This window comes from Xenia sp. Carnegie-2017, unplaced genomic scaffold (assembly GCF_021976095.1).
Source record: "Xenia sp. Carnegie-2017 unplaced genomic scaffold, XeniaSp_v1 HiC_scaffold_24, whole genome shotgun sequence".
In the NCBI taxonomy this organism is placed as follows: Eukaryota; Metazoa; Cnidaria; class Anthozoa; order Malacalcyonacea; family Xeniidae; genus Xenia; species Xenia sp. Carnegie-2017.
The window spans coordinates 9,850,337-9,872,048 of record NW_025813487.1 but is presented as its reverse complement, the minus strand read 5'-3'; the positions used below and the strand labels follow the sequence as shown (position 1 = coordinate 9,872,048).

Here is a 21,712-nt window from a genome sequence, read left to right as displayed (position 1 = left end):
GCTCAATGCTCAATGCTCGACCCCCTGTTGTCTACATCTGTCAAAGAGATTAGAGGTTGATGCAGTGCAGACATTAATATGTTTGCTGAGGAATAATAAAAGCTTTTTAATGACATTGATTTTTATGAATATTGAGAGAGTGCATTCTTAATAATCAGGGATATATTGCTATCGCTTATTCATATATTCATGATATACTGTATTAATATCTTTTGAAATGTATTGTTATCTACGGATTTATAATATGCATATATTAGCAATAGCAATACATCCCTGTTAGTAATGGGTTAACGAAACCATGCTTTGTGATGGATTCGATAACTATGTTGTATCATGTCGAGTGAGAATTGAACGAATCCACTGCATATATCATACATTATTATCTGTCCTGTCTTCGAGCTATGACATGCATGTATAAACATTCATTTCTGCCAACACCTTTTGTTCAACCATGTAATTTAATATACTGCAGAAACTCATAAGTAACATTTAAACCATCTACACTATATTTGTAATTTATCAATGTCTGATCATGTCTTGTGAATGGAGACAAAACGTTATGCTTTTTATATAATAAGTCTTTTATTTAACTTTCTATATTAGTATTATTAGATGGCTCTTTCAAATGCAATCTGCTGAGCTTTGATATTTATGATTACCATTCGCTTCCTGTTATTTCTTTGGCAAACATCTCAATGCTCAATAAAAAGTAGAAGCTATCGAATGATTTAATTTAATTAATTAGTGTAGACTGCAATTGGGAAAATCTTTGTTTACTTACAACTGCCTCCATGTTTTATTTGAATTGAAAAGAAGTTTGTTTTGTGCTGCTTTTCAGACAAGTAGGTTACAGTAGTTACAGTGCAATTACATTTTCTAAAGTGCAATTACAGCTTCTCAAAAGTGCCATACGCATTTTCACAGTTTAACTAAAGACAAACTGCACTGCAATCAACCAATCAAAGTCTAAAAATATGTCAAGCATTATTACATTGGGATATTTTCATGTTATAAAGCCTAAGCTTCAGTAAATTTATCTTGTTAACTTGCTATGTACTGTTTAGATAGCCAACCTGTTTAGATAGCAATATTTTTTTGTGCATGAAATTGTAAAAAACCCAATTTGTTCCACATAAATGGGTTGTTTTGTGATTAAGTGCAGCAACGCGACAAGTTTGTCACGCCTCGAAAATTCATCCCAAAATGTCAGACACGATCGCAGCATGGTAAAGCTAAAACGGCCATGCCTCATATGTGAGTCCAAGTTGTAGCAGGCGGCATGGTTAAGTGATTTTAACAGAAAATTAAAGCAACTACTTTCTAAAAGTTATAAGTGTTCGATGAGGGAATTTAGCCATGTGAATCGATACTCAGAGAGTTTGTAAGCGCAATATCATTTGCAAAAGTCTCACAAGTCCATACAATTTGATAAACAGCTACGTTTTGTTCCCCCCAAAACCACGATACAAATCTTCTGAATTACAATCGTTTTCATTATTTCAAAGTATTCCAATTCGGGCATTCGAAGTCCAGCAGCATGTTGTCAAAAACATAGATGCCGCCATACGGCAATTTTTGGACGAAAATGTCAAAGGAGTTACACAGGCTCATGCCAGGGAAACTTTTCTCCCCCTCCTAATTTCAATCAACACTAAACTATAGTATTCATGCGACGATTATTGGCGACACTATTCCAAACCCTATAAAAAATCTATAAAATTTCAACAATAAAACATGCTGAAAACGTGTGTGATACTATACTTGTTTTACTATACTTGCAGTGTGATAGCATTTTTTTGGTCAAAGTTTTTCGCCACTACTTGATGTTTTAGTTGATGTTGGTTTTGGCCAAATCATTTCTATTTTTTAATTAAATGCATGTTACACGGTGTGAAACTTTTCGAGATGTGCATATCTTCAAATTGATGTGCAAATCAACAAAATTCTCCTATTATGGATTGAATTTAGGTTGTTTAGTCTGAGGAAATGGATTGGGGTCTGTTCATATTATTTTTGAGAAAATATGATGTGAAGTTAAGAATAGAGTTGTGTTGAAATTGAACTTGCCTACAATATTCAGCAACACTGTGGTATATTTAGTACCACAAAAATATTTTGAAATTAATCCCTAGCTAGTTTCGCAGAATTTGACAGATTACAAACAATAAAGATATTAAAGTGTTTATGAAACGAAATTTCAACTATTTATATTTAGTATGAATCAAAAGTTTAGAATGCGCTGAGTACGATGAGCGTTAATATTTTTCATAACTCCTATGGAGTAAATGGTTTGAACCCGGGAGTATCCTTACATGTTTGTAGATGTAGATCGTCCAGGTTGGTATAGTCCTGAGAAGGACTGCTTTTGTTGTTGTTCACTGACGTTTCGACAACCTTAGTGGTAGTCATCTTCAGAGTCAAAAAAAATATCGGTGGTTAAAGTTGCTGTTCTTAACGAAAATTGTATCCTGACATGTCCGGGCACTGGACACTACTTTGAAGTACCTCGTGACGTCAGTGTTTGTACTCACACTTGTAAATAATAAATACGCAATACAAAATCATACAAATCGAAATATTTTTGATAGAAAAAATTCATTGGAATTTTCGTCGAAAAAAGTAATTTTTGTCAGCAAAATGGTTATAGAGAAAACGAGGACTGTTTATTCTTCGAGGAATTTACTCTACTTATACTGGCGAGCAATTAGATAAGCGGAAAAGAAATGCTCTCGAAGAGTAATTCATGGACGAATATGGCTAAAGCCCGGTGCATACGAGAGCTAGTGTTTAGCAAAATGTTATTCGCGCCAAGTGGCGTAAGCAAGCTGCTCTCGTGTGCGCGTGCTGTTTCCGACGACTTTTGCCATTCCAAACATAACTGGCAAATATCTAACATGTTTGACATTTTTTGGCACGCGTGGCGAAATGCTTAGTCGATTTTTTCTTTTGCGGCGTCTTGAAGCAAATTGCTTTGGCGTTTCCAATACAGCGCATGCTCAATAAATTTCTTATCAAACCAAAATAGCGGCCCCGACTGAACAACATGATTCAGTCGAAGGAGTAATTTTAGATGATAAATTTAGATGATAAACTAGTTGATCTCTGGCCTTCGATCAGCAGATTTGAACGGAGACAAAAGAGAGTCTGCTTTTGAAGAAATAAGAAATCGTCCATGTTTTACAACAAGAAGCTCGTAAATGTCCGTGTCTACGAAGAATTAGCAACAGGCATACAAGTGCTACTTCGTCTTCAGAACCATAAATTGAAATTCTCACAGAATATGACTCATTCAGTTGATCAAGCCGCTATTTTTGTTTCATATGAAATTTATTGAGCATGCGCATTGAACATGAATCAATATCGCGCATTGAACGTGAGTTGCTCTCAAAATTTCAAATCAAGCACCTTACACTGAAGTGCGGTCAAAAGGCATTGAAAAATGTACATATTATCACACTAATTAATTCATCGGACAAGAAGGGGTGGTTGTTAGATCTAGTTACTTTTAGCCAGAGTATCTTTCTACTCCACCGTCAATGCAACCATGCATTGGAAATCCGAAAGGCTTCATTTTATCATAGCCGTCACAATGCCAAGCATAATTTGGGCCTGGATTTCGATATTCCCTTCTTTTCAAGCGATGTGCTCGTCTTCATTCAGTTCCTTCGGGACATATTTCACGCAAAATCTCCTGAACAGCTACTCGAGGTACTTGTTTGCCATTAAGTCGTAGAGTGTGCCAAACTGACCTATAACACTGAAGACTGCCATGACCATCAACAATATTTCGTATTGATTCTCTTACAGTAGTGACGTATTCAACTTGCCTTCTTCCTAGACCTTATTTCTTTATTCTTCTCTTTAATATGCTAATGCTTAATTATATGTCGTGGTATTTCTGTAAAAATCTTCTTATTTCTTCATAAATAAAATCTCTATAAAAATAGTATCGTATTATATCTTCATCGTAAAAGTCTTCATTTTCCTCAGCATCTAAGTCATCCATTGTTTTAGGTCGTAAAAACATTCGCATGTACTTGAAATAGCCTTTTGGAGAGTGATATTTTTGCCGCCGTCAAAAGAACTTTCGCCTTCGTTTTCCACCATATTTCATCAAAGTTTATCAGTCCCAGTCTCTTTATATATTGCTCTTGTGCCGTGAGATATTGTTTGTGCCGTGATGAGTTTTGTTTGTGCGGTGAGATTATTGTTTGTGCCTCGAGAAGTTTTGTTTGTGCCGTGACACCTATGGGCCACCGTAATCAAATGAAAGAAAGCAAAAAACTAATGAGAATAAATGAGCTAACATTTCTCTCGTAATCCGCTGAGATAATATATGATATATTTTGTTTCGTGCAGACTACACACTTTGATATCGAGCAAATCATTGAATGAGAGTACGACGCGCACATCTTCATTCATATGTGACCAACAAATAGCTCGTTCGTCAAACGGCATCCGTCGTAGAAGCCGACAACCTGCAGCCGCAGTAGACTCGCTTTTATGAAATTTGTTTTTACAGTGATTTTCATCATAAAATGCTTGCCAAATATGCGAAAACACATATACTTTTTCCTCACTCATTCTTATGGGGGGAGAGAGTAGTTATGAGATTTTCGAATAGTTACTGAACATCACTAGCGTCTTATCGAGGTTTTGTAGTCGGTTTTTTGAGCAAATTATAACTTCTCGGCAATGTCCATACTGTTGAATGAAAGCTTTAGGGTGCAAAACATTGTTTCTTTTCTAAACGCTAATAATTTGTTGAATTTAGTCACCGTATTTGAAGGTAAGTTGAAAAATTTCAGCTCACGGTTTCGTTTCATGTTTATTGAAATACAAATTGATGTCTTTCCAAGATAACAAAATCAATGGAGAAGACTTTTTTGCAATGAAATTGGCTGATATGAGCATGCTGATAGCAATTTTTAAAGATAGGAAAAAGTTCATCGCTTTGTGGACCTCAGTTACCGGCATGGTAAGTGGACCGTTGGTGAAAAATGTAAGATGTATTTGATATTGTGTGTAAATCAGCTTTTCAGATGTTAATATATGCTTTGCTTATTTGGTATGATAAGCAAACTGCACAGTTAGCATCGATGCATTAACGAAGTGCGGATTATAAATCATTAAAGTCCCTATATGAGTAATATCGCCCGCATATTTTATCTGACAAAAATTTTATCTTCCATGACTTTCTTGGTCTCAAAGTTGGCTTTTTTTCGTGTTTGACCGCGAGGTGGTGTGAGTCGGGGCTAGCTCACCTAATGTGACGTACATTGCAAACGCGCTGCTTTTTAACGCTGTTGTTTGTAGTGATATTTGTGGCAAAGTCGAGGAATGTATTTTTATACAGGCGATATAGGCACTTCAACGCCATTGAAATATAAGTACAGTGGGCCGGCGAAAGCGACAAAAAATTTTCAAACGGTCGAAAAAATCACCCTTCAAAACAGTTAAACAAATGTGAATGCGGGAGGAGCACTCTTTCTAAGCCGTAAGAAAATAAAATAAATTAACGCATTGAAACCTCATCAAATTCGTATAATTGTTCAAGATACGTGTATTTATGAAGATTTACGCAAATTGAGAAGTATTTCAATCTGTGACCGTCCATTTAGGAACTTGATCCCAATGGCAATAAAGCACCCGCTGACAGTAATTGTAAAGTATGTAAAACTATGAATTCTACATTAGTTTTTTTATAATTTATCGGTAGTCGACTATATTTGTCCTAAATACATTAATTTTTCAGTTCTTGAAATCTATTAATATATGATTGCAGTAACGCATGGAACATTTTGAATATAGACATACCACAAGTTGTCGTAAGATGTACGTATGAAGATACCTCAAACAACTTCCAATGTATTGTTCATGCCACTGTCGTTTAGTCAAAGTTTAAAAACAATAAAAAAAGCAAACAGAAAAAACAAAAAATCAAAAAAAAAAACACCAAAAAAACAAAAATCTGAAAAAACAAAAATCAAAACAAAAACAAAAATCTGAAAAAACAAGCAACTAAACTAGACTATCATGTGCTACTACTAGTTTGCACAAACTGATTGAAGTACCAAGAATGCAATGGATCTTAAAAAATGCTCATAGTGGAAATTTGGCAACATTTGGAATTTATAGACTCAGCAGTAATTAATCCTTGAGAAGGCCAAAATGTTTTGGATTTGCAATTTTCAATAGCTGCAAAACGTATGCATTATTTCATTCAATAGTGTTTGCAGCTTTTTCTTTGGCGATCAATTGTTTTTGAATCATGCAAATCCTAAAAGTCAGATGATTTCACAGATCAGTAGTTTTTTAGAGCAACTATCGCCTGCAGTAATTTGACATTCATGCATGTCTTGATTATGGTCTACAGTTACAGATCAAGTAAGATCTAGTAACAAGACCGGGATAAGGCAAAAATTTGTTTCATAATTTATGCAGTCAATGAGTATCGGTGTATGCATTGCATTTAATCGTGGATTACAGAAATAGTCAAATAAAAGACTTACCGAAGTCCTTACGGAGGAAAATCTGACCGTAGTCTTATCAAGCCAGAACAGATAAAACTCGTTGAACGAGGTTTGTACAAAAAGACAGCAGTCGCATATTTCGTCACGTGTACTTTGAAGCTGTTCGTCCTCAATTTGTTAAAAAATCTTTGGAATGGCTCAAGATGAACAACCAATTGTATTATTAATCAACATAAACAATATCAGTATCGAACTCACTAGTCCAGGGAAAAATGTGACATTCAAAAATGTAGATTTTGAGAAAAAACAAAACACGGAAAATATTGCCATGGAATTACCCAACATTGATATGGAAGAAAATGACGATCCTTTAAAAAAAGTGTAAACAAGCAACAAGTGAAACATGTTTGCAATCAGTGTTACCAAATTATCCTGTTTCTTTAGAAGAAAATAATGAAAACAATTCATTGGGAAATGAAGTTTGTAACATTGCACCTGGCGAAATAAAACATCCTATTTCAATAATGATGGACAAAAAAAATGTGAAGAGCTTGCGTTTCCCTTATTGTATGCCAATAGAAGATTTGGACATACAGAAGAAAGAAAAATCGAAGTGATTCCTGTTAAGTACTTCAATGCCAGACTTTTACATTACAGAGGAAAATTTGCAACAATCCAGGATATCTTTTCTTTGCACAGTTTGTAAATGAACAAAAGAAAGTATCAGAAAATATTAATATAGCGATGAAAAAAATCCAAGGTTTATCTATGACAGTATCACAAATGAGGTCAGATGTAAACAAATCAAAAAGTATGGTCTCTCAACATCAGGCATATTTATTTTTACGTCAAATTCCTGGTACACCACCATACTGGAAAAAATTTATGTATGAAGTGATTGCTATGTAGGAAATACAAAAATGTCCCTTCTCGCTTTAATTTCGGGTAATTTTTTACCAAAAGAACGATTGTGGCTGAGCCTTTTTCTGAGAATATAGATGAAAATGCTAGAATTCGTATATTAAACAAACAGAAAGAAATCCTCACGTCAGTTAAGAAGATAATAGAAGAAGCGCTAAATCCGTCAAACGAAAAGTAAGATCCAACTTTGACAGATACAGACATTTTGAGTTCAATTGGTACTAGCGAAGAATATTATTGGGCAATATCAATTTCCACTGATTCTGATGTTGACTTGCCCACTAAACAGCAGCTTTATTAACAACTACTTTGTTGCAGGAATTAAGGGTTTTGCTACAAATGTTTATTTCCAACCTGAGTTCAATCACTTACAAGTGTATAACATATGTTTGCTCTTACTTTACAAAAGATGAAACAGAATGTTCTCAGGCTATTGTTAATGCAGTAAAAGGAGCTAAAGCCACAAACCTAGATATACGAAATAGCTTAAAAAAATTGGTGCAGTGTTTCTTTCTACAAGAGAGATTAATTCACAATAATGTGTGTACAGATGCATGCCAGAACTCTGGTTGCGGAAAATATTTCCAAAAGCAATTTTTGCTAACACAGATTTGCCAGATAAATGACTCAGTGTCACTAAATCAAAAAATGAACTTGATGATTTGGATAAGGGTAGCACCGATATATTTAAATCCAATATTATTGAACGTTACAGTTTACGACCAAACACAATTCCTTCTGTTGATACATTATGTCTGGCACAATTTGCTTCTCATTACTATATGGAATATAAAACAGATTCAGACGAGACAAAAGATTTCCAACCACAAGTACTAGATGATAAATTACTTGATTTAGATCAAACAATGTCATTGCCTGGTAGAATACAATCCCTTCCAGATCGAATAAGATTAATAAACAAAAAGGAACAAATGAAGCGACGAAAATCTAAGGCTGTGTTAAGGTACCACAACAAAACAAAAGAACCTGAGTTATATTTCCACCGTTTGCTAATGTTGTATTTCCCTTGACTTAACGAAACAGATATTCTAAGTTCTCATCAAACATATGCATCAAAAATTAATGAAGCTGGAGTGCAAGATGTTATCGAACAAAACAGAGCAATAATTGAACCTGATGCAGACGCTATAAACGAGACGTTTAAGGCAATAAAGAAAAGTCCAGGTAACATTCATTCTTATGACGCCCTTCATGATCAAGAAAATTCAGATATCAAATTAACAGAGCTCAAACTATTTTCCTCTAGCGGACGTTGTTGCATGAGGAATTTGATGTCACCCAGACAAAGTCTCTACTTTATTATGAAACTATTAACAAATCTCGCATTAAATTTTTTTACACAAACTTCAACCTTAAAACTAACAAAGTATGCAAGCGTGTTGGCTGGGGACCCCCCCTCTCAAACCATAAAACAAGGAAGTTCTCGGACTAGCATGTATAGCGTATGTTATGTGCAAGGCAACGGCTAGGGGGAAAAGGAGAGTGACACTGTCTCTCACAAGATTCAGATTTTTATAGACTCTTAAATTTTCATCGAAGCATGTCGTATTTAACATAACACATGGAATTCATTTCTGCTGACGCCAGTGTATTGAGCTCACTAACAGAGAAGTAGCACGAACAGAGATGTAATGTATTGATAAGATTGTGAATGACTGACCTTTCCAGCCACAGACCCCTCTATGATCAACAACCTCTGAGCAAAAAAAATTTATGGTTGAAGTAATAAAATTATGTCTTTTCTTATTTGGTCGTAATGCCTTGATTCTAATGCAGCAGTTTTGAATTTTTCACAAACATCTTCTTCTGTCATGTTATCATACCAAGAACGCTCTGCAAAGTAAACAGTGTCATCAACAACTACTACGATTCATCGCCATTTTTGCCTTAGAACGAAAAAAGCTCTTCCGCGCTTCTTCCAGACCTGTTGACCCCATTCTCACCTTAAACCCGTTGACCCACTTCTGTACTCATGACTTCATATTTGCTGCCTAGGAGCGCCCTGATGTGTGTCGCCTCACAGAGCTATCAAAAATGTAGCTCTAAGTCGTGTAAATTCTAGCTCTAAGTCGTGTAAATACCTTTGTTAGTAACAATACTATAACCTATGCTAGTAACTAGTACCACAACCAATACCACTACCATTACTACTACCATCACCAATACCACTACCATTGCTATTACCATAACCATTACCACTACCAGACCAGTACCAGTGCCAGTACAAGTACCTGCAGCAGTACCAGAAATAATACCAGTAACATTATCATAATCAGTTTTTATGCTAATAGTCCCACAACTTCGTACAACTTCGGTACTGGCACTACGTACTTTAGTTGTGTCAATACCATTGTCAGCACGAGTACGAATACCATCACAAATACCAGCCCAAGTGCCAGTATCAATACCAGCACAAGTGCCAGTATCAATACCAGCACAAATACTAATGTCAGTAACAGCATGGGCGTAGAAAGCATGGGGGCAGTTACAAATGCATGTTACCCAAGGCCCTCTATTTGTGAGAAATGGGTCAACGAGTCTGGGGCGAGCGCGGAGTCGCTTTTTTTGTGGAAAAGAATAAAGCAACCGCGCCATGTTTCATGGATATATTTTCATATATCACAAACACAGCCATGCTTTTGGCATATTTTTTAAATTTAATTTTATGGACTTGATCATATAATCGCATATTTTGTCAACCATTACTACATATTGTTCACAAAGGGCGAATGAAGAATAAACAAGATTTTTATATTTCATGATCCTAATATTTTGTTGTAAAACAGAAGATAAATTAAACTGCTATGTAGTGAGTACTGCAAAAATTCATGTAAATAATTCAATTTTAAACTTCAAAGATTTGCATCTTTGGTGATCACCGTTGATCACCCCTGACTTCAAACATTTTCCTACGCGCTTGAGTAACAGCTGAAATAACAAAATGCCTATCGTTTTTTATATTTTAAAATGCTAAATAAGAATTCACTAATGTTACATATGTGTAATTCTATCCCGTCATCAAACTACGTTACTACGGAGTCACATGACAGAGATGCACATGCGCATAGCTAGTCAGTGTTAAGCGTCTCGCTGGAATGTGATCAAGAAGGTGAGTATATGTTTGAAAATGTTGATCGTCCAGGTTGGTATAGTCCTGAGAAGGACTGAGTCAAATGAACTCTGAAGATGACTACCGCTAAGGTTGTCGAAACGTCAGTCAACAGCAAACATAATTATAGCCTCGTCTGTAAATAGATGGAAAGTTTATTGCTAGGAGCGCAATATTGAAGTTTTTGAACGGGAACTCAAACACCCTAATGAATTTTTTGGCTCAATGTTTGCTGCAGGAAATGACTATAGTAACGTAAAAACTGCCCGCTCGGAACTACAGTAATGGCCTGTATAGACAGTTTTAAGTCGGTGAACATTCATTGGTGTGACGATGCATGACAGGTGTTTTTGAGCTGAAAGCGGCTTTGCCTAGGTATTCCGAAATTTGGGACGTCAAGGTAGTTTTGGATTATTTGAAAACATTTGACCATGTCCCAAGATGCCCACAAAAGAACTTACATTGAAGCTCACTATACTACCATGTCTCACTACGGGTCAGAGAAGACAGATCATTCAAAACATCGAGGTCAACTGTGTACAAGAGCTACCAAAAAGATGTCGTATATTTTTTAATGATAAGTTAAAACAGACTAAACCTGGCCGACACCTGAAACTATTGGAACTAAGAGTTTTTTATGAGGATCAAAAATTCTGTTGTCCGACCTCTTATAGAATATCTATGCCGAACCAAACGATACAGGAAGGAACATACAAAACTCTACTCTTGAGTTACATTAAGCCCTATTATCCTGTTTCTAAGAGCACGATATTTAGTTGGGTTAAACAGATCCTTCTATCAGCTGGAATAGACATTAGTAAATATTCAGCGCGTAGTATTCGTGCAGCTGCCACATCCAACTGTAAGCAGAAAGAACTTAAAATCAACGACACCTTGGAAGCAGTAGGATTGTCCATGATTAACCAACAGACAATGCAAATCTAAACTGGGTACTGTTTTGTAAAGACTGTAAATTGGGTCACGCGATTGTAAAGATTTCAAAGAATATGATTATGTCAAGTTGAACGAATTAGTTCGTAGTACAGATCTTTGAAGTCTCATGTGACTCCGTAGTGACGTAGCCTGATGACAGGATAGAACTTTAAAATGAAACAAGGCTTATTTGGAAGTCGAAGTTTTATTATGATTCTAACTTGTTATCAGTAAGGAACGAAGGAGTCACATGCAAGTCTCTACCATCCCTTCCGTCTCCTTCGTTCCCTTGTTTCTGTACTATTCTAGCTGAACACTGACCAAAAACTTCCACTTCAAAGTAAGCCACGTAAATTTTAAAATTTCAATGCTTTCATATTTGCTATTTATTAAATATTATTTTAAATATTTCACCTTTGATTGGTAGAAATCCTGCAAGTTCACAAACCGCCATGTTGAACATGTTCTCATTTTTTATACCTACACAGGGCAAAATAAATATCCATAAGTATCCATAAACGAACTGCAAAATATGAAAAAGATATTTAGAAGCCATAGCAGCAATAAAATGGAAATCAGGCAATTCGCGATTACAAACAGAAATATTACAATTTCTTGCGATTATCGCCGATCATCAGCGCTGCCACCAGAAGAAAACAGTTTTTTCTTGCGATCATCGCCGATCATTGCCGAGAGCTATTTGCTTTAAAATATTTTAGAACGACAATCTGCTGAGCCGCGCAACTTCGGCGACAATTTGCATTATAAACAATTGAAGCTGCACAGAAATCATCAACTTTAGATTAAAAGAGCCATTTTTTTTTCTTTGGTATGAATATCAAAGGGCATTGGCATGTATATGATCGCCGATTTATGCAAAACTTTCGTGCACTGGCCATTACAGATCATCGACGATAAACGTCGCCGATTCTTGCGACGTTTTGCAATGAATGAGAACTAGGCTTTACAACAGATTCTGAAGCCTACGGATAAATTGAGCATGACGTCATGAAAGCCATGTCAATTGTTCCCAACACCTGCTAACACATACTAACGAGAGAATTTATGTAAGAATAAAAACATCTTTTTACTATAAATATTTATTCCAGTATAGATCAAAGAAAAGTCGGCGACATGTTCTTACCAGTTGAATTTTTTCGAGCCCAGACAAAGATCCTTAACACTTCTTTCTTGTTACCATCCATTTTTTTTAAGGACAATGGAAGGCCACGCGTTAAGAAAACATTGTGTGCTATCTCATTTTCGTACAGGTAGGAAGTCACTTTGTTAATTCGACTGGATGTAGAAAACAAAATAAAACATCAAATTTAAATTTATTTTTTAAGAGCAATGATTCTCAAATATACACACTATTAAAGTTGTATAGGTAATATAGTATAGCTTCGAGTGCAATTACGTATAAACATGCACGAGTGAGTTTTTTAAACACTGCAGCGAAATAAGACGAGTCCGAAGAGCGAGCGTTATTTGCAGTCTTTAAAACTCACGAGTGCATGTTTAGACGCATTTGCACGAGAAACTATACTATTATAAGAAATAAAAGATGTTTACTGTGTTTGCACAGGCTTATGCAAACCGAGAGGACCTTTGGGAGAACTCGAGAGCAGATCAGTGCAAGCCCGAGACTGAAAGTCGAGAGTTCTCCCAAACGTCTCCGAGGTTTGCATACGTCAGTGCAAACGCGAAAAACATCTTTTATTTCTTTTACAAAATAACAATAATGCAAAACAGACAAACATTTTAATTTTTACTCTAAAATGTATTCATGATCAATTTGCAAATACTCTTTGACTGATTGATTGTTATGATTGATTTGATTAGTTGAGCTCGGATGTGTTTTGCACGGCTAATGCAAACACAGCTTTAGACCAATCAGCGCACGCTTTTCATTGTCTTTATTTTATAATTAATAATAATTTACTTTGACATATTTCTTGAATGTACCATCTAGCTTTTTCTCGCTTCGTTACTCTCTATCGTTTCAGCAAAGACTCCTTACGCAGCCTAACTTTTAAAAACATTCATTCAAAAAAATTATATTTGCTGTTTTGTTTTTCTTGAACTTCAAACGATTTTAATTGTGGAAATCTTTGTTTACTTACAACTGCCGCCATGATTTTTTGAAATTGAGAAGAAGTTAGTTTGGCTTTCATTGCTTTTCAGCCAATCAGGTTACAGTATTTACGGTGCAATTTTTCACCGAGCAATTACAGATTAACTGCACTGCAACCAACCAATCACAGTCATGAAATATCATTAAAATAGATAATAGCATGGTTTCGTGAGCAATACTTGGGAAAACATGAACGAGAGAGTTTTTAAAGGCTATTAATATCGCACGTGTCCTAAAGACGAGTGCGATTTGAGTTTATTGAAAAACTCACGATGGCTTGTTTTCCAAATTGCACGAGAAACTATGCTATTATAATATACATGACAAAATTTCTCAATTCCGTTGATTTTTCAGAGCACGTACATTTCAGCCGGCAAGTAAGTAACGTCGAGCAGCTCGTATTTTCCATATACGTCAGATATTATTTTTCACAACACCATATCTTCCGCACACACAGCAAAAACAATGTATCTACTTATAGCAGTAATGGTATTTTTGGCTCGAAATGTCTTGCAAATGCTGAACTGTAGACATGGTTACCAAAAAATCAAGCACTGCGTATTTTCAAAAACATTTGCATCATATTTCCTTTTTTTTTGCACTGGTATTTACGATAAATTGCACTAAACCAACGAGAATTGAGAAATCTTTTCATGTATATTATTTAGTTAACGGAAAAAATTTAGTCGAAAACACATTAAACTGCTGATTTTGATCCATACCTTGCTGCAGCTGTCATACTTTGATGATCGTAGACTTCAAATGCAAATGTAGTGATGGGAAAATCCACAGTTTCATAAACACCATCGCACAATGAAGATACGCTCTAAAACATAGAACATGCAGAGTCAGTTATGGATAGAGATGGATATTCTACAGCAATATTATAAGAAAGAAATGACGCGCTTTTCTCTAAATTTATTGAGATTGATATTGCATAAAAAAAGAAATGAGGGGGTGTAAAATGTTGATGTTTGACTGATGCAAAAACATAAAGACTTTAATGATTGCTATACGCACCACTATTTAGACAGGTAAAGTGTGAGGTGTATAAAATGCATGGAAATGTTGAGAGTTGACTGATGTAAAGCTACAAAGACTTTAATGATTGCTGTACATACCACAGTTTCAACAGGTAAAGTGTGATGCGTATAAAATCCATGGAAATGTTGATGGTTGACTGATGCAAAGCCACAAAGACTGTTGAATCCCAAACGGAAGTCCCTAAGAAAATGTGCTGTACATTCATCAAGATGAAGTCCAAAAATTCATAAAATAACAATATTAATAATAAATCAAGAAATTGATTTAGAGTGTTTTGTCCCACATAGTAGTACGACAATGTTTGTTTGTGTAAAAATCTAAAATAACAATTCTATATCTCTGAAGTAAATAGCTGCATAAAAACTTTAAAACAACAGCAATGAGCTCATATCATTATTGAATGAACTTGAGCATGAACTATTCAAATTAGAGTATATCATGTATATACTCTGATGATGGCTTTGGAATAAAGTCGAAACACGGTGCCATCCAGTAAACTGTTATAGTGGCGAGAATCTCGCGTCCATACGCAGTTTAAAAGAGATTTGACTCGTCTCCAATCCCTGTGGGCTTGGTAGCTCAACAGGTAGAGCGGCGGACTAGTATCGCGAAGGTGCGAGTTCAAATCTCGTCCAAGTCACATGTTTTTCATGTGCATATTAAAAACCGTGTTAAAATTAATATATTATTTTCTATAACTTGAGCAAAAAACATAGTGTAAAAACGCATGCAAATCTCTATGAAGATTCCGCCAAAAATACTTCATGTTGGCAGTTGTAACATTAAAAACTACGTCATGCACCAACAGATAATTATGAACTGCAAATCAAAGTTATGTTCAAAATCATATCTTGATGTTTTCTATACCTTTTTCCACTAAGGAAGACTGTTTCCATTGCTAAATGAATCGCTTTCTCCGTTAGCACCTTCTTACAGCAAAAAACACTAATCATACACGCTTCACTCAATATGGAAAGTAATTCATCGTTAGAAATATTTAATGTTAAACATATAAAGTAAAAACGTAAAGATTCATAAGTATAAACAACCAATGTACCTGAGGTAACTGGCCATCAACATTGGGGACAAGTAGGACGTTGCCATATTCCAAAGGACTGATGTTTATAACAACAATATTTCTTTCTCGACTATCTTCGTTTTTATTGGATGATAACGTAAACAAGATCTGTAGAAAAACATATAGATAGAACAGTTTTCAACGTGAGGTTGGTTACACAAAGATTTGATAGCGTTATCTACCAAATAGTACACATTGATAGTCAAAAGAACTGCTCAGATTTTATTTAGTAATATTGGATGATGAAGAACTTCATCTAAGACTGATTAAATTAGCTTTGACAGCAGGCGTAACTGATTTTAAAACTGTCAGAAGAAGATCCATTAGTAATTAAATGTTATTTTTTCATGTGTATCTTATATCTAACACTTTGACACGATGTCCCAATTTTACCATATGAGTATAAAATTATAACAAAAAGAACTTCTTTAATAATAATAATAATATAGAAATAAATAGTCAAAGTAAAAAATCAGAACATAAGTATGCTTAGGTAGGTCATATAATGGAAAAGTCGGGTGTAAAGACGACTTTCTCAACATCTTGGTTCAAAATTTAAAGTATGTCTCCCATTTGGGGCAGATCTGACTTTCTCGTATTGCAGATCTGCTTTTCTAATATCACAATTGCTTGGAATAAAGACTTTCGATACTTTTTTCGATTGTGTACAAAATCCTTAAAATACAATAAGCGACGATGTGTGTATGTACATTAGAATAAAACATTAATTGATAATAACAAAGTTTTATTTTTCTCAAGAAAATACAAACAAAGTTCGTTTATCTACGTGTGAGGGATGATATCCAGGGTTAAAATATTACATTCATCCTGGAGGAAGAAAAATGCCGAACGCACACATTTTAACTACTGTCGAAAAGATTCTTTAGAAAATTCTTTTCGTAAAGAATAAAAATTTTCCTTGCTTGTAGTTCTGCTAGCTTTGTGTCTCCACGTATTTTAATCATGGCATCCATTGTTGTAAATCATTCATTTCCAGTTTCTATTATATTGTAAACAGCCACAAAAATGACGTCAAAGTAAGATGACGCAGGCAAGCAATATCTTATATGCTACTTAACATTTACCAAACGGTTACTGTGTTAGGATGGTCTGACCAAACATTCGAGAATCAAGCGAGAGTTAAGAAAAGCTGTTTTTACTCGGCTTTCCTTAGCTCGAGCAACATTCCCAAGTGTTTGACTCAGGCCATCAAAACACAGTAACATTTAAGTAAATGTTTTATGAAATAACAAAGAGGGTAGTTTTGTAGGCTTAATTTAAACAAGCGGAAATATGAAAGCTAAATTCTCCCAAGCGAACGAAGCCGTAAAATTTAGTAGACAATGAAGTCAAAATAAAAAAGGTATAATTACAGCGAGATTTATTCACTTAAAAAGTTTTGGAAAATCACAAATCTTGATTTTCGTTTGCATATACAATAGGCCAAAAATGAACTGCAAGTAAATTTTGGTAAAAAATCTTTGTCTTCAGGTATGTTGAAAACTCTCACGACAACATTCTGACGACAGCAATTCTAATTTCCGTGTTTGGATGGCCTAATCCAAACACGGGCATTAACCAATCAGAGCAAGCGTTTTGCTTTGGTTACTGTATAATTCTATCAAGCATTTGGCTACAGTCAGAGATCACGTGAGAAGCAAACCTTGTGGATTCGAGCAAAGTGCAAAGTGTAATGGTTGTTAAGTTCAACAATATATAATTAATAATATCACGTGATTTCTGACTGTAGGCAAATGCAAGGTAGAATTGGAGATCAGACGAGACTAACCTGTAAGTTGAAATTTGATGAAAATTCTACCGAAGCATTTGACGCAAGGACGAGATCACATCCCTCCCGTAAGCTCATCTGCTGTTCCGTTCCCACACTACAAAGTAAAACATTTTACTCAGCTATAAACACTGAACTTGAAGGAAAAAAGCGTGCTTCTCGCGTGATCTCCTCCTTGCAGCAAATGCTTCGGTAGACTTCATCAAACTTCAACTTACTGGTAAGTCTCGTTTAATCTCCAATCAAATTTCCATTTGAAGATGCTAAACAAACAGGAAACCAAACTAATGAAAGGGAGTCGTGTTTTTCCGTTGAAATAAAAAATGCCAGATGAAACGATCTCTACCAAATAGAAAATTTCTCACTTCAAAAAAGATCACAAACCTCTTTTTCTGGTATTTTGGTAAAGTTAAACTGGTCAGCATTGTATGGTTGGTTTAGACTGGATATATTTTGAGGAGGACGTCTCTGAGTAAATCTTTTCTTATTAAACTAAAAAGTAAAAATAATAAAGGAGTTCTTTTACCAGTGTTGTTCTTGATTTGCATATGTGACCACAGACTTCATGGTCAACGCAAAAAGGCTAAATGAACTCTAGCTAATGATCTAATTGATTTTTATGTGGTCCGATGTGGGGTTCTTTCGCAAGAAGAGTTAAATGATGCTGTTCAAGAGGCTCTTTACACGACCTTTTCAGAAAGGGCTAGCCCTTCCGTATATTTCATCTCTATTTTACATGCAAATTCTAGCCCTATATCAAGAGGTCTACTTCAACAGCGAGTTTTGGCGCTAAAATACAGAAACTGATGAAATGAAACAAAAGAGTTGTTGCTTTTTACTTTTTTGCGATTTCTTTGTGTATAAGCTCCCGTTGATGCCGTTTCTTGCAACTATTGCAGAAAAGCAATACCTTATTATATGCAAATGTTTTAAATCTTCAGCCTACAGGGAGGGCTAGCCCTGCCGTATGCGTTTATATGGGAAACTCCCAGCCCTACATAGCGAGATCTCGGCTGGTAGGGCTGGCCCTCCTCTCATGTAAACGAAAAACAATTTTATATGGATTCTTAACAGTATGCAAGATCTCGCTTGTTAGGATTAGCCCTCCATATAGGGCTCATGTAAACAGCCACTTACTCAACAACGGCACCTTTGAATCTCCACTAATATGATCAAAAAGAAATTCCAGAGTCCTCAAAATGTACTTTCTTTGGCTAAACAGCAGTTTGTAGTAAAACAAGCTTGTCGTTTGATGGCAGGTTTACCACATGGAAAAAATTCCAAAGGTCGCTTGCCCCAGACCCCACTAGAGTGACCTCGCACACAGCAGTTGAAATACTTTAATACGGGCCTGTAGATTTCCCAGTGGCCAAGTAAAACAATTTGCATATTACGTGGGTTGACAAATAGCGAAAATGATCTCTGTTCGCTCTGAATCTTTTTAGTTAATTTATTCAAAAATTTCACTATACAATTCCATTTCGCCTTCATAAATTTAAAAGTTTCATCAGCTTTAGCAAACATCAAGCAACATTACTTATATCAATATATAACACATAGCAAGGTATTTATATCAATAACTTGAAAAATGCCAGAAAAATTAAACAATGTACAAAATATATATGTGACATCATGAAAAACTTTTGTTGCCCAAAAATATAATCCTTGCAGTGCCACTGTTGAGAACAAACTATATGTTAAGATTATCATTACCTGAGCAACAAAGTTATATTTTCCAGAAATAATTCGCCTTTCAACTGACTCCAGGTTGTACTTGAAACATCCCAACAACATGGCATGATCCCATCTTGATAATAGTTCATTATCAAACTATAACACGGTAATGAAAATAATAGTGTAATACTAATAATAACATATTTAATATCTATACTGTTATAATGCATTATGTTTTTATTGCTATATTATGATAAACTATAATTTTTATGATAGTGAAATTATACAAATGAGTATCATGGTATAGTGATTTTAGATGCTTTTATTCCACTATCAATGAAAAAGTGCCATGCAAAGTTTGATAGTTAGAGCATTATGGTGATGGCTTTGGCAGGGACAGATTTTCCTGGGGTGCACACCCCAAATTCTCTAGCATGACCCAAAGAAAAATTCTAAAATGATATAATAGTGCAGATCATTATTACAATAGTATTGGAGTTTAGGAAATTGCACATTAAGACTGAGTGAAAAGTCGAACTTATCATCTCAAAGGAAATTACATATTCTATACCATCCCTATTTGCAGTTGAGTTACTATGTATCATGTGTGTTTTTATTGAAATATCAAAATTGAAATAAATATCTATGCATTCATTAACAAAAAACGTAATTTTTTTTAAAAAGCTAATAACACATTCTTTATGCAAGATTCACCATCTGTAAGCATAAAAATCTACAATAGCCCGAAATAGCCCAAGGTCACTTTAGCTTGGACAACAAAGCACCCTGTTGACATATCTGAACCAGTCCTGTCAATTGAGCATTGGCCCGCCCCTGGGCTTTGGGAAGGTTATTGGTGCCATAAAACTTCAATATTTCTTACATAGAAAGACAATGAGATGATTTTATTACAAGCTGCTTGAATTTGCAGAAATATAATAAAGTATTGGATTGGCATAAATTATGTCTCAAACATAAGACATTGCTTGGTGAAAAGCGAAATTAACCTATGAAAGTCTGTATTTAAGTTACTCAAAGAATTTTGTTTTGGTGAGTTTGTGGAAAATTTATTTGACTCTTTAACTTCTATTTTTATAATAGTACTTTCAATGTTTTGTTCAAAAATGCAGAGATTCAATTTGAGCACATAAAACCAGACACAATAAAACAAATGAAGTTGTTGCAGGGATGGACCACCATGACCTGCTCCAGGAATGGTGTAAAATCCATCAATGATGTCCTGGTAATGAGAGAAAGTTATGAAATATTGCAGACATTTTCCTTATGATATAATTTATTCCAACACATGGTAATCCAGTTGAAAATGCAGCAACATAAAAAGTTGAAAATTTTGGCCTGCATCATGAATTCTAAACCATAGTCTTTACAACAAAAACTGTTTTCTGTCCACACAAGTTAAACTATTATATAAAAGCAAAGTTTCATGAAATATAACCAAAGATCAGCTAGTGTGCCAAATTAGTGTGCACGGACATGGTCATGTAGGGTCTTTTTTAAGTTACATTTATTTAAATGAGGTTCATAGGCATAACAAAATAACTTGTATCAACAAAATAAAAATGTGGTTGAATATGAACAATTTTAAACAGTCAGTCTTGAGTTCTTCACACAGTAGAAACATGAAAACTTTTTTTACTACAAGAATCTTCCATTGTATTTCAAGCGTAACAAACATTACAAATTTTGTCAACTTGAAAGGTGTCATTCTAAAATTAAAAGTTTACATATTCCGAAACATTTAGTACAAGAGTTCATTAAAATACCTTGGTAAAAGCGTTCAAACTTTGAAAATGATAATCATTCTCTTCACAGGAAAGAACAAATATCTCCTATGTATAAAACATAAATATTTAAGAATAATTCTCACACTCTTCGTCCTCAAACATCTCACCTTTGTACAATCTTCTGCCATTTTTTGGAAGAGCGTCATGTAAGCAGGAACAAATGATATTAACTTCTAGGGGTGTCAATTTATTTGAATATGGTTGGTAAGTTCTTTTGCATATCAAATTCATAAATCTTTCAAATTAAATACGTACCAATAAGTACAATAGAGTTTTTATGACTAACTCTGCATTCCATTCATTTTTCAACTCTGACAGACTTAGACAGAATTAGAATGCCGGTCGGGCAGTTATTAACAAGGGCGGATCAAGTTTTCATTGGGCCTTGGCAGTCCAATAGCTCCCCCCAACTGACATATTTTATCCACAAAAACTGTAAAAAAGTAACAATTTTTTATGTTTAGAAAGAAAAAAGTATGTGCAATTAAACTTGTAATATTTACGAAGACTGTTTAGATGAAGCGTTTTACATTAAAGTTGCTTTTCCTATCTCCCGTGTTGTTGTTTTTGTATTGCTCTTGCTATGTGTAAAGGTGACATTCCTTTAAAATATTTGTTCTGCGCGGGGCCCTCAAAACCGGCTGCTGGCGACCGCCCATAACGCCCTCCCCTTAATCCTGCCCTGGTCATTAACTAACGTAACAAGACTGTCTGTAAACACAGACATGTAT

The 21,712-nt window shown here is 35.0% G+C and overlaps 1 protein-coding gene across 2 annotated transcripts; it reads right to left on the bottom strand.

Moving 5' to 3' along the window:
• Positions 1-8,982: 8,982 nt before the first annotated feature.
• On the bottom strand, positions 8,983-21,129 carry LOC124451432 (GDP-D-glucose phosphorylase 1-like). Of its 2 annotated transcripts, none has more exons than XM_047002047.1 (11): positions 21,089-21,129; positions 20,961-21,026; positions 19,216-19,332; positions 17,887-17,994; positions 15,693-15,821; positions 15,503-15,564; positions 14,713-14,815; positions 14,314-14,417; positions 12,602-12,753; positions 11,872-11,937; positions 8,983-9,248 (listed from the first exon to the last, which is right to left on the bottom strand). In XM_047002047.1, exons 1-11 carry the CDS (start codon positions 21,125-21,127, stop codon positions 9,127-9,129), a joined length of 1,068 nt encoding a protein of 355 aa, XP_046858003.1. In that variant the 5' UTR covers positions 21,128-21,129; the 3' UTR covers positions 8,983-9,126. The 2 variants fall into 2 exon arrangements, with proteins under 2 accessions (XP_046858003.1, XP_046858004.1); XM_047002048.1 differs by having other exon boundaries at positions 15,503-15,561.
• Positions 21,130-21,712: the final 583 nt, after the last annotated feature.

What these genes read in the sequence shown, in the direction of transcription:
- LOC124451432 (XM_047002047.1), bottom strand. Translation starts at nt 21,127, where the DNA reads ATGACGCTCTTCCAAAAAATGGCAGAAGATTGTACAAAG. An exon ending in AATATAACTTTGTTGCTCAG is followed by an intron (nt 17,995 to 19,215) that starts GTAATGATAATC and finishes TTTACTTTTTAG; the next exon opens with TTTAATAAGAAAAGATTTAC. An exon ending in AGGATTTCTACCAATCAAAG is followed by an intron (nt 9,249 to 11,871) that starts GTGAAATATTTA and finishes TTTACTTTGCAG; the next exon opens with AGCGTTCTTGGTATGATAAC.